Consider the following 13,193-nt stretch of genomic DNA (forward strand, 5'->3'; position numbering starts at 1 on the left):
CTGAATTAGCATTAGCATAGTTGAAATAGCTGAAGCTATAGCTGAATATCCTGAAGCTAAAGCTAAATTAGCTGAAGCAATAGCTGAATTAGCTCAAACTATAGCTGAATTAGCTCAAACTATAGCTGAATTAGCATTAGCGTAGTTGAAATAGCTGAAGCTAAAGCTGAATTAGCATTAGCATAGTTGAAATAGCTGAAGCTATAGCTAAATTAGCTGAAGCTAAAGCTAAATTAGTTAAAGCTGTAGCTAAATTAGCTTAAACTATAGCTGAATTAGCATAAGCATAGTTGAAATAGCTGAAGCTATAGCTGAATTAGCCGAAACTATAGCTGAATTTGCATTAGCAGAAGTAATATTAGCAGAAAAATGCTGAAACAGAAAGAAAAAAGCTGAATTTCAAAGAGTTGAACACAGCTCCATTCATTTTCAATGAGAAAAAAAATGTCAGAAAAAGCTAAATATCTGAAACAGCCGAAATTGCACCAATACCAAAAGTCATAGCAGGAATGACGTTAATGAGCTGAACGTTTTGATATATGAACGGTTGAAATAGCTGAAAAATTGCGGAAGGAGATAGGTGCCGAAAAACGTACGGAATAGGGAAAGAATAATAAGAAAGAGAAACAGGAAAACAATGGTGTGAATGCTTAATAGCATTCACACAATGAATTATGCCATCTAGTTGCAAGTAACGATTTATAATGCTATGTTCAAGTGCTGTGATAAATTCGCCATAAAAACGCGAGCAATTTACGTGAAAATAAACTTTTAATTAAATTAAAATATATTTTTTAACGCTATAATCAAAATATGTTTGATAAAAGTCACATATTTATTAAAAACTAATTAAGAAAAAGGAATACATTTTAACTGCTATATATACCGTTGTTTTTGTTTATATGAAACTTACTATTTACGAGTGAAAGTGAATGCATCTTGAGTTTAGCTACAATATACGTCATCAGTATGCGCCATAAACGGGTGAAAGGTGTCGAGCGGTGTTTGGGAGTTTTTTAAATAGACTTTGTAAACCAAGAATAGTTTTTTATTTGTTTGTTTTGTTAGAAGAAAGATGAATATGACTAGATTTCTTGTCTCGTTGGGAAAGCGGACTCTCCTTTGCTATGCGAGGCATGTCGGTGTTTCGCAGCGAAGGTGCATCAAAACTCATTCAAGAAACCTCGCCTACGCCAAGGATTTGTTCCTCGGGCAGGTGAATAAGGTAAGTGAACACAACTAAAAACCTCAGTTTAGTGTTTACTAACAGTGAAAATTAGAAAGGTTTCATTTTAAATTGCACCAAAAATGTTTCTTTTGATATTTCTCCCAAAACCAAACCTGTCCCCAAGAAAATAATTTTAAAAGACAAGAAATTGTACAAACATCCAGGCTTTAAACGCAGACAACACAGATAATGTAATCAAAATTATTTAAGTAGAAATATAAAGCTGCATTTGTTTTTGGGTGACCAGACGTCCCCGGCTAAAGTTGTCCCCGGAAATCTCCCCTATCTTAGCGTTTTATGAATGAGAAGAAATGTGTGTAGACTGTTATTACGGAAGCCGGGTAGAAAGCGCGAATGAGCCGAGCTTCGTTAAATAATAAAGGCCAGAGCACAGGGGAGAGAGAGAAATCCCAACAGGATGATTAAAAACTCCTTGATTTGGTACAATGGATACAGTGTCAACAAGGGTTCATCTAAAATAAGATGTTTTAAAATTTATTGGTGACCTTTACTTTATATTTTCAGAGCTAATTATGAGTTGCTAGTTTATTTTTTGTGGTTTGTTAACATTTACTTTCAGGTTTAAGTGTGTTTGTCTGCTCAGTTTGGACAAATGAAAGTCTCAGAGGAAGCTGAATGGGACAAAAACTGAGGATGATGAGGAGGGAGAGATAATCATCTGGTTAAATGTGTATTTCTTCTGTTCTATGAGCTTTTAGCTCCAAATAAAAAGTTTTTTTTTTTTTTTTGCTAAATGTAGGATATTTGGCATTTCATCAGCTGAATAAAATAGTTAAATAATTTTTTTAAAAGTTTTTATTTCTAAGATTATACTGGGATGACTTCAGTTTCTAATGTAAAACTAATGAACTTCTCAAGAGAATCTGTTTGTCAGAGTTCTCTGTTGTTATTCATTGGCTTGGAAGTGAGACGTGTGTTGGTGCTTTGTTTGCACTTTTTCATTTATGTTCATTTACTTTATTTGTAAATGTGACTTAAATTAGGTGCAATCAATTAGTATTTATTTTAATTGTAGTTTTGTTTTAAAAAGTGTGGCGTGGGCGGTCTGTGCAAAGTTACAAAAATTGGGAGGTGCACGATCACGTGACGTGACACTGCGCAGGGCCTTCGTCATTTTTTATTTCCATGTGTTGTTTTCACATTTTTCCGTCTCCTCTTTTTACTTTAGATGGATTTTAATTAGACTTCCAGGAATAAATTATTAGATGTACATCTACGACTGATTAACTTTTTGGGCCAACCCAATTCAAAATAGCTGGCACAGCCAACTGACCTTAGAAAACACAAAATGGCTCTTATACAGTCATTTTCATAAATACAGAGCTAAACTTTAGTGTGGTTGTAGTTGAGAAATATTCACAACCCATATTTGAAGTGTTACTCTTTGCAAGATCGTTCCTAAAAACGTTATCATTAAGCTGTTGGAGTAAACCTTGTTTTTTGTCAGCAAAACATCCTTTGAATCATTGCATCATTCTGTGTCAACTACAGAGGCTGTGGTGGTGAATACAGTCACACACGTTTGATTGCAGTAGTCCTTCATTTCTTCTAAAAGAACTACTTTGTTTTGTCCTGCAGACTGAGGTCTTCCCTTATCCAGAAATTAGAAATGAAGAGCTGGAGGAGATCAAGCAGTTTGTAGCACCAGTGGAGAAATTCTTCAGTGAGGAAGGTAAGCACAGAGAGGTGAAATCTATGTTAGGAGTCTGTTAGCTCAGATGTATTTCATAAGCTGAGAGATGTGTTCATTGTTTTTAGTTGACTCTGCAAAGATTGATCAGGAAGCTAAAATATCACCAGAGACTTTGAATGGCCTTAAAGAGCTTGGCCTGTTTGGGATCATGATTCCTGAGGAATATGGTGAGATTAAAGGAATGCTTTAATATGTTAAATGCTAAGCTTTTATGTGAAGTCCTGCCTATAGTTATCAGCTTGTTTTGGGCTAATTGTCCCTGTCTCTTTTTGTGTCTCAGGGGGTCTTGGACTCACCCACACCATGTATGCACGATTAAATGAGATCATTGCATTAGACGGATCTATAGCTGTAACTCTGGCTGCACATCAAGCCATTGGGCTGAAGGTAGAAGTTAAACACTGAAGCAAGTGGTCTGTGTTGGGTAACACTGGGAAAGAAAGTTGTTGGAGTTTTACTCTGCAAAGATGTGTTTTATTGCAACAACTTTGATGAGGATGTTAATGTGGTGTTTCAGGGCATTCTGATTGCTGGGAATGAAGCTCAGAAGAAGAAATATCTTCCCAAACTGGCATCAGGAGAACACATTGCAGCCTTCTGTTTGACAGAGGCAGGAAGGTAAGAAAACTAAAAACTTGCCAAACATTCGATTTAAAGTTGGAACTGATCTTTACCAGGCGGCCATCTTGACACTTTTTGGGATTGGACCCACTGATTGCTGATGTCCTGACCCGCTACCAGTCAGGATTGTGACCCACTGATAACCAGCTGCAAGAACAAACAGCACACCTTCCCTATCTACCTGCAACACCTCCATATAAAATCTATCTAACATCTCCACCTTAAATTCCCCACTTAGAAACAGTTCAGGTCAGGCCCAGTTGATACACCTAACCATGGAAAACCCAGAACCAATAACTTCAGTAAAAAGTATTATGTACTTAGTCAGTGTAACTTGAGAGTCATTTGGGTATTGTTCTTACTTATGTTGGTAAACAAATCAAAAAGATTTATTAAGGTCCTCAATAAATCTCTGAGCCTCGGCCACCGAGCTGACGTCAGTCTGTGTGCTGCGGGGTCTGGCTGGGTACAACAGGGAGGGTTTCAGTTCCAGCTGGTATAAATATGACATTACAGATCTATTTTCCTTCCATTTGCTCACCACTTTAGGGGGTAATCTTCGTAGATCCTGAACAAGATGTTTTGATATTTTAGATCGCCCCTCTTCCTGGCCTCCCGAACAACAAGCTCCTACTGCAATGAGCACGATCTTACTCCGGGGCAGAGGGAAAAGTGTCATGACCAAACATCCCCCAGTAGTTGAGGAAAAAAGAGACTGGGTTGTAGACCTTCAATTGCTTCAGGTCTACCGACTAGCCGGACGTTGCTTCTGCCTCTCCCCTCCAGCTCAGTTAGCCGAGCCTTAAATTTCTCACTTCCTGTGACTGCTCTCCACCTTTCTCCAAGCACTGATGAGTAGACTCTGTGTTTTCCCCCAGCAATGTCGAAAGCTGATCGTGGCTTATTACAATCTCTTAGATTACATTGAATTTGTCGTTGACCTCTTTAAAGGATGTTTTCAGCTCAGACCTATGCTTGGCTAATGAGGCTACGAGGTCGGCCCTGCTGATGGTAGCTTCAGACTTTGCTTTTTTGCCCATTTTGGAAGGTTTAAGCAGCATAATGAAGTTAAAATGTTACTACATAAAAGCAGCAAACACTTCGGTGACGGATGTCCGACTTGGATAAAATGGAATTAGATAAGATAGAATTTGGGGAGCTCAAAGATGGCATGACTTTACTCCATGCTCGTCCTCTGTCAGGTATCTGACGGCTGAAATTCAGATACTGCTCAGCAGCTGGAGATAGCTTTTTAGGCCTGACATGTTTTGTTTAGTCTTCCATTTTTCTTTCTTCTTTTCTTTGTAATGTGTCCTCACGAGTTTTCAAAGCACACTGTGTGGATTCTGCCCAGGTTTGATTAGTTATTTACCTGTATTTAAAGTGTTCAGTAATGTGAGCTTAGGAGACATGACATGATAATAAAGTTGACTTCATGTTGAATCCTTTCAGTGGAAGTGATGCAGCTTCCATTCAGACCCGTGCAACTCTTTCTGAAGATGGAAAACATTATCTGCTCAATGGCTCCAAGGTAAGAGGAATCAAATTCACACGTTTCCCTTGACTCGGTATTCTCCATAAAAATGTCACTTTCTTTGACAGATATGGATCTCAAATGGAGGAATGGCAGATATTATGACAGTATTTGCCCGGACAGAAGTCGAAGTAGATGGTGTGAAGAAAGATAAGATTTCTGCTTTTATTGTGGAGAGGGCTTTTGGTGGTGTCACCAGCGGCAAACCTGAGGACAAACTGGGCATCCGGGGTTCCTATAGTAAGACTTTCATGCAAACTTTAACATGGTTCAGGCAGAATTTGTGCCTTTTTCATTCTTAATTATACAACCACAAATCAGAATTAGCATTGACTTTATTGCACTCATGTTTTGTCTTAACAGCTTGATTTATTATTCTTCATATGCATCCATTCCTGTGTACAGATTTGAAACACATTTAAAAAAGTTTTAATTTGTGAAATTGATGTCTAGTAAAAAGGTTTAAAATATGTTATTTGAAATGAGGGATATCAGGTGATTGAGGCTTTAATACACGAGGAAAACAAACTGTTTTAGAAACAGTGTTCATCAAAAACAGGCAAAGATGATCACATTTGTTACTTTAAAGTCAACATTATTGTTAAAATGTTTAAAAACTGGAGAAAGTTCAGTGCATAAAGGAGAAGTGTGCAAACCTAAGCTGAACTGCTGTGATCTCTCAGGAAGAACTCTTATTCATTAATCACACGGACAGAGGAATACTTTGAGATATTTTGTCAAGGTCTACAATATACACGTTCAAACTTTATTTTACAAAAAAAGCCTTACGTTAACCTTTTCTAGAGGCGGATATAACTTCTGTGTGCTCAGAGGCATGTTTGGTGGACCATCACACAGTAAAAACACAAATTGTAGTCAGATGAAATAGGATTTTAGATTTATTCATTTATTTTAGGAAAAGGAATTGATGTGTTTTGAACGGAAGAGGAAAAACTGCATCCAGGCTTGTTGCCAGCAGCAAGTCCAAAAGTCTGGCTGGTCTGGGGTTGGATCAGTCTTCTTAGCAAAGTTCATTTATCCTTCTGTGATGGCAGCATTAATGCAGTCAAGTCCAACAGAAATTATAGAGCAACACAGGTTAACTTCAACACCACTTCTTTACTCTTCACCAAGTCTCTTCATATTACAGAAACTGTTGCAGGACTGGAATGCTGTAAATGATAAATACAATTAACAATCAAAGGAAGCTGATGAGACAAATTCTGAAATGTTTTTGGCTGGTCTGACTCTAAAGTTGATCTGAAACTTTCTGTTTTTCAGCTTGTGAATTGTCCTTTGACAACGTTCCAGTTCCGGTGGAGAACGTAATCGGAGAAGTAGGAGGTGGATTCAAGGTAAACTATAACCAGAACAGGATTGAGTGTTTGGACAAATAAACTGACCTTTAAAGTCCACTGGCAGTAGATTTATTTTTTTATTTTTTGTTTCCTAAAGACAATATGTTTGTACTTTATTTTGGAAAGTTTAACTTTCCTTTTTAAGAGTTTTGACCTTTTAAATGTACAATCCAAATCCAATTTAAAAAACTTGTGTTAAGAAAAATATTTGTTCTGAAAAGATCACAGGAGTCACCGTCCATTGTAATGGCAGCTACATAATTAAAAAACTAAGAATAGAAGGAACAAAACTACTTTGTAATGGCTCTTAATTTGAAATATTGATTCTGACATCATTTTAAGATCAACCAAGACATAATTAAAGACAAATAATGCAGCTTTGCCCTGTGGTTACACCTTTTTGATATCCTGATTTATGAGATAATTAACAAATACAATATAATAAAGTAGCCCACAGTCTTTACAAACAACCAGAAAAATTGTACTGCAGAGAGTTTTTCCTCACAAATGAACCATGTAGGCTGAAAAGCCTCATCATCTCATCATGTTACTGCAGCTGGTTTAAAATCAACTCTCAGCTGACACAGGCTGCTTATTAAATGAAACAAATATACTTGTTTTAATTGTACCATTATCAGCTGCCACTTATCATCAGGAAAATGAGTTGTTTCAGTTGTTCCTGCAATTTCAAACATTCAAAAATATCCTGATAGAAGTTAACTAACATCCTCAGCTTGTAGCTCTTAATATTAACCCAGAGCCTGTTGCACAGATCTGGTTAACTTCTTGTCAAAAACACTTTGACACACGTGCACATATACCACCAACTGTTAGATGCTGGGCCAACAAAGATTTTAGCCTGTAGCAGGTTGTTATAACTGTGTAAAGTTTTGATAAACCTTCTGTTTGACAGATTGCTATGAGCATCTTGAATTCTGGGAGGTTCAGTATGGGCAGCTCCTGCGCTGGAATGATCAAAAAGCTGATCGGTATGATTTGATACTTTATTCATGCTTATGGCTGTGGTTTTGTAATACATCTTGAGTTCATTATTTTTTCTTTCTGTCTTTCTGTAGAGCTTACCTCTGAGTACGCTGCAACCAGGAAACAGTTCAACAAAAGCCTGAGTGAATTTGGTTTGATTCAAGTACAGTCAAATTTTCCTTCTGTGACATTTAGTGACTGCTCAGTGTGTTCAGAAGTGAGTGAATACCTTATTTATCCTTTTACTGTAGGAGAAGTTTGCACTGATGGCAATTAATGCTTATGTGATGGAGAGCATGGCATACCTGACAGCAGGGATGATGGACAGACCAGGAGTTCCAGATTGTTCTCTAGAGGCTGCAATGGTCAAGGTTGGGCAGCTTGGTCATCTCTCTTTGATTAAAAGCAGTATGAAACCATCTTCCTCACCGTACAGTATGCTTTATCTGTCTTCTGTGCAGGTGTTCAGCTCAGAGGGAGGCTGGATTTGTTGTAGTGAGGCTCTGCAGGTCCTAGGAGGGCTGGGCTATACCAAGAACTATCCCTTTGAGCGCTATGTCAGAGACTGTCGCATCCTGCCCATCTTTGAGGTAAAACCAAGCTTTAGCTGTCAAACCCAGTATTAGCTCTCATTCTGACATTTAGTTGGTACAGCTGTCAAACTAAGCTTTAGTTGTTGAACCAAGAATTAACTCTCAAACCAAAAAATACTTGTAAAAACTGGGAATTAGCTGTCAAACCGAGTATTGGCCCTTTAACCGATATTTAGTTGTCAATCCAAGATTTATCTCCCAAACCGAGAATTGGCTGTCAAACCTTCTGAGTACACATCTTCACTTTTGTGTCATTTATCGAAAAGACATTTTTCAAGACGATGTAAATTGAAATGCCACTTTGCAAACTGAAACAGTGCTCTTATGTTCTTATTTTTCTTCTTGCACATATAAAACTAGAAGCACTCGGAGAGAGCAAATATCCGCCCAGGTCATAGGGTCATTAAGAAACTGTAAGATCTGAATTGATTGGGATCACCACCAAAACGTAATCACTTGTTATTTTTTTAAAAACGCCAACATTTCCTGAAAATGTAATCAAAATCTGTTTATTTGTTTTAAAGTAATCTTGCTAACAGACAGGCAGATGGACAAACCAACCAGCACTGTTAAAACATAACCTACTTGGCAGAGGAAATGCTGTACAAGAAATCCCAAAATAATCATTAAAATAAAACAGAATGATATATTAAACTATAAAACAAGACTACATAATGGCATAAATATTGGATTACTTAAAAAGCCCAAAGCATTAATTGCAGTGAAGGAACATGGATAATAAATGTACCTTAAACTGCCTGTCAAAGGAGAGGCACACTTAATTGACAATGGAGGGCTGGTCCACGGTTTGGGGGCAGCTGCACCAAAGGTACAATCTCCCTTAATTATTCATCTAGAACTTGGAACTTCCAAAAGTTCTAAAAGTTCTAGATTTTAATAAGTGAGGAGAAGTTCAGATATGTGTTCTGGAGTTAGACTGTGTGATACGTCATAAACAGACTTTTAAAAGCAGCTCTAACAGGAAGCGAGTGAAGAGACGGACGCAGGAGCAATGCAAGCTGTTTTAGATGCAGAGTTCTAAGGGTGGGACAAGAGTTAGACTGATGCCAAAATAAAGAGTTACAGCACTCTAACCTGGAGGTTATTAATGCTAAAAAACTGTCTTCATGTTGTTGTTACAGAGAATGGGTTTGATCTTAGAAATATTTCTGTGTTGTCGAAAGCAGCTCTTTAAACTAATAATCAAACTCCTAGATTCTTGTCACGGGACTGAAACTTAAAAGATAAATGTGCTAGAGATCTGCTAGGTTTACGTTAAAGCTGAACTGAAATCAAATCTCAAAACAAAGACATTTCATAAATGCTATTTAGTCAAACACGTCCACACAACATTCCAGGGACCAATTTTTCTGACTGGAAACTTAAATAACTTGTATTTCAGTCAATAATTTCCGAAGTAGGTGATTTGTGAGGTGGAGCTGCCCTCCTGGGTTCATGACGAGCGCTGTGCCCCAAACGGACATGAACACCACTACTGTCCGGTTGTTTACTAGTGGAAATGGAAGAAGAAGCCTTTTTTTAATACAAAGAAATGCTGAAAGACATTGTGGGAGTAATGGATTTACAACCAGACCAGTGTGAACCTGAACTGACGGCTGGATCTCAGGAATCAGATGAAAACTCTTTACATTCTGATTCTGATGATCATCAGGACTGTTATAACTGACAAAACAACATGCATAATGACCGAGTTGGGAACGTGGAACGGTGAGAACCGATTCTCCCAGATCGTTGTCATGACATCAGTACACAACACTGCAAATCAGTAACACCGGCAGGAGAGAGCTAACATTGTTAACTTGAAGCTATGCCGCTTCTAACTGGACGCTTACTCGTTGAAAACGTGAGCACACTTCAGAGTAGAGTTCATGACCTCTCACACCAGAGTAAACTAATCAGCAGCAGTTTCAGACTATGACATTTGTTTAATCACACATGGATTGTTTATATTTTTTCATCAATAACAAACTGCTGTGAATCACAAACTGATCTCAGGCTGTCGGCCTGTAAGCAGCTCAGACCTGTAAGCAGCACGCGTTCACGTCATGTTTGAAGTCAAACTTCCTGTTTCTCGTCTCCTTCTCTGTGGTGATGTTCTCCTCCACACTTGACTTTCTTTAAAATTAAAAATAGTTAGTAAAAGGTCCTGTTTTTTTGGCATGAAGCCAGTCCACCACAGTAACGAGGGTCAGAGCGGTGCTTCTCTTTGAAGTGGTCCAAACCCAAGTTCTGATAGTAATTCTCACATCGGAACTGATGGATCCATATCCGAGGAAGGTTTTTATGTTTCGAGAAGCCAAAAAAGAAAACTCCTGTGGTATTTTCGGGCCGGTTCAAACAATTAATTCCAACTCACTGAACCATATTGTACTGGTATTCATCCACTCACTGATGAATGGCTGAATGCTGTGAACCTCAGCAGCTCTGTGGACGTCACACATCAGAAGGTTCAAAGAAAAGGTCGAAAACACCCATGTTTTTTACGTTGTTCGGTATTAAAAAAAAAAAAAGTAGTGTAATTTTGTATTTATTTTTTAGTTTATTTTACAATAAGCATATTTTATGGTTTTCTTTCAATTGATGTTGGCTTCAAAACACTTCAGTGTTTGGAGGACCAAAAATCAGCAATTCAGACTTAGGAGCATTTAACTGAAGTCTAGCCATCCAGTATTTCTCCTCTTTAATCCAACCTGTCAAAAATGATGGAATCACCACTTTTGAAAAATCTTCTTTCAGTTGTTGAGTTTGTATTTTAAAAATGACAAACGGGCCACAAAACCATAATTTTATTACAATTACAATTTTCTGGCATTCAGAAAGAAAAAAAAATGTTGTTGTCTGTGACAATTGCTCAGTTTTGTTCAAGCAGAGAAACAAAAATATGGAATCACTGAATTCTGAGGAAAAAATCATGGAATCACTCTGTAATTTGTCTGCATCAAATGAAATCTGTTTATTAATCTTTAGTCAGAAAGAGTGCTCACACCTTGGAGAGCTGTTGCACAAACTTCTTCTCTTCAAGGAAATGTTGCTAAAGATGTTGGTTGTTCCCAGTCTGCTGTGTCTAAAATGTAGACTAAGTACAAACAAAATGGTATGGTCATAAAGGGGAAGTACACTGGTGGATCAAGGAAGACATCAAAGCATCAAGATGGAAAACTTATAACAATAAATATTGAAAACATAACAAAACAAATGAGAAACAAGGGGGTGGCAACTGGAGTCCGTCTGAGACTGAACTGTAAGAAATTTCCTAAAAGAAATGGGATTTACCTACAGAAAAGTCAAACAGCAGCCATAGTTAAAGAACAAGGTTACAGTCGGCTACAGAAATCAATCATAGGCTGTGGGTGACGGGATGAACATGATCTGTACTGATGAGTCTGCATCGGGCTAGGTGATGACTCTGGAACGGGAGTTTGGTTCTGGTCCTGACATTTATGAAGGTGACTGTCCTCAGGACATATCAAAGGCATGATCTGCAAATAGTCTGCATTTCAGTCCTGTTGAAGATCTCTGGGAACATGTGAAAACTAAGGCTCCAAGCTGCAGAGCTGATCTGGTAAAATATCAGCTTTGGATAAACTATTCTTTATTATGATTAGATTAGTTTATCAAACTTAATAATAAACTTAGTAATTTTCTACATGACAAGAAAAAAGTGTGCTTAATAACGTTTGAGGCACAGTAGCAGAATTTGTTGTGATTTTTTTCACCCACTGCCAAAGAGGAAGGTGATAATGTTTTTGTCTGTGTGTTTCTGTGTCCTTGGTTTTTGTTACTCTTTTACAACCTTTCCTTGTATAATCTCTTACTTTGTCAGGACCAGTAGTCTTTATGGGAACCAAAGCCTGGTCCTAATATGGTGGAAGGTCATGTTTGGGTTGGGTTTGAGTTTTAGAGCTAAGGTGTGAATAAATTCCAGCTGGGGTTTGACATGTACTGGTTATATGGTAATGGTTACGTTTCAAAGGAAGTATTTGTTAGCAACATATCATTCATATTGCTGTGTCTAAATTAACTCCTCAGACTCTTCCGGTAACTTGAGTTTGTCTGTAACAAACAAACTCGTAACAACATGAGATGATGCTTTCCTACAAGTACGAAAAATGATTCCTCATAAATATTACAGTCAAACAAAAGCCCTTTATGTATTATGCACTGTAAATGAAAACTAAAAGTACACTGGCTATAATTCTTCTTTTAAATCTGGTATTAAAAAAAGATACGGTTGCGTTGCTCTGGTTTCCTTTCTTCAACTGTCCACCAGGTGGTGCAGCTGATTTTAGAATCAAATTGAAGCTTTTAATAGTTAGTTTGACAATTATATTTCTAATCAGGTTATTCATGTTGCATGCTTTTATTGATATAAAATACCAAATATTATGTGTTCTCAAAGTATTCTGTTATTGTGAGGTGAAGACTCTGATATAACAGTGTTTTAGAGCTTCAGTGTACTAAAAGTAAATCTGTTTGTTTTCAGGGAACTAATGAGATTCTGAGGATCTATGTTGCTCTCACTGGAATGCAGTACGCTGGCAAAGTCCTCTCTGGGAAAATAAAGTATGTATGTTTGTTTTTCTCACCAAGTAAAGGAAAACAACTGATTAATCCTGATCTTAAAACCAGGGGTGGAAATTAAAAAAATTGTCCCCCAGCCACAGTGGCTGGTGGACAATTTTTTTTACCAGCCACTCAAATATTTTACCAACCACTATTTTTTGTTGTGACAAAAAGTTATTTCATATGATGATGATGGAGGTGGGTGGAAGCAGTTTTTCAAGCTGACTACTCTTGAAAAACGGCAAATAAAATAGCTTCTCATCACAACACCTAATTGGTGTTAGACTGCATGTAATCTGTAGTGGATCGAGTGCATCATATGGGTTTGCAGTGAACTGTTGTAATATTTTTAAGCGGGTTTTCTCGGGTCAAATGTTATTTAGATCATTAATTTTCCAACAACAACCAGTTAATTTACCAATAAGTCTGTGTTTATTCCTCTCATCATGGACAACAAGTCCTGTGTATTTGGAGACATTTGTTCTTTTTTTGCAAAAGTTACCAGGGGGAACCAAATATTTCAGCCGTCTGAAATAATCGGTTCCCCCTCTAAAACACAGGACAAAAATAATTTACC

The 13,193-nt window shown here is 37.5% G+C and overlaps 1 protein-coding gene across 1 annotated transcript in view; it reads left to right on the plus strand.

Moving 5' to 3' along the window:
* Nucleotides 1-959: 959 nt before the first annotated feature.
* Nucleotides 960-13,193, plus strand: part of acad9 (acyl-CoA dehydrogenase family, member 9) — a 25,066-nt gene continuing 12,832 nt past the window's right edge. Inside the window, exons 1-13 of the mRNA XM_017433411.3 lie at nt 960-1,225; nt 2,828-2,921; nt 3,008-3,109; nt 3,223-3,329; nt 3,460-3,560; nt 5,016-5,094; nt 5,166-5,337; nt 6,379-6,452; nt 7,369-7,444; nt 7,532-7,602; nt 7,691-7,810; nt 7,901-8,029; nt 12,537-12,616. Of these exons, the coding sequence (XP_017288900.1) occupies nt 1,076-1,225; nt 2,828-2,921; nt 3,008-3,109; nt 3,223-3,329; nt 3,460-3,560; nt 5,016-5,094; nt 5,166-5,337; nt 6,379-6,452; nt 7,369-7,444; nt 7,532-7,602; nt 7,691-7,810; nt 7,901-8,029; nt 12,537-12,616 (1,355 nt within the window). The 5' untranslated portion in view covers nt 960-1,075. The remainder of the gene's footprint in view (nt 1,226-2,827; nt 2,922-3,007; nt 3,110-3,222; nt 3,330-3,459; nt 3,561-5,015; nt 5,095-5,165; nt 5,338-6,378; nt 6,453-7,368; nt 7,445-7,531; nt 7,603-7,690; nt 7,811-7,900; nt 8,030-12,536; nt 12,617-13,193) is intronic.

The sequence above is a fragment of the Kryptolebias marmoratus genome, linkage group LG4 (genome assembly GCF_001649575.2).
Source record: "Kryptolebias marmoratus isolate JLee-2015 linkage group LG4, ASM164957v2, whole genome shotgun sequence".
NCBI classification, from domain to species: Eukaryota; Metazoa; Chordata; class Actinopteri; order Cyprinodontiformes; family Rivulidae; genus Kryptolebias; species Kryptolebias marmoratus.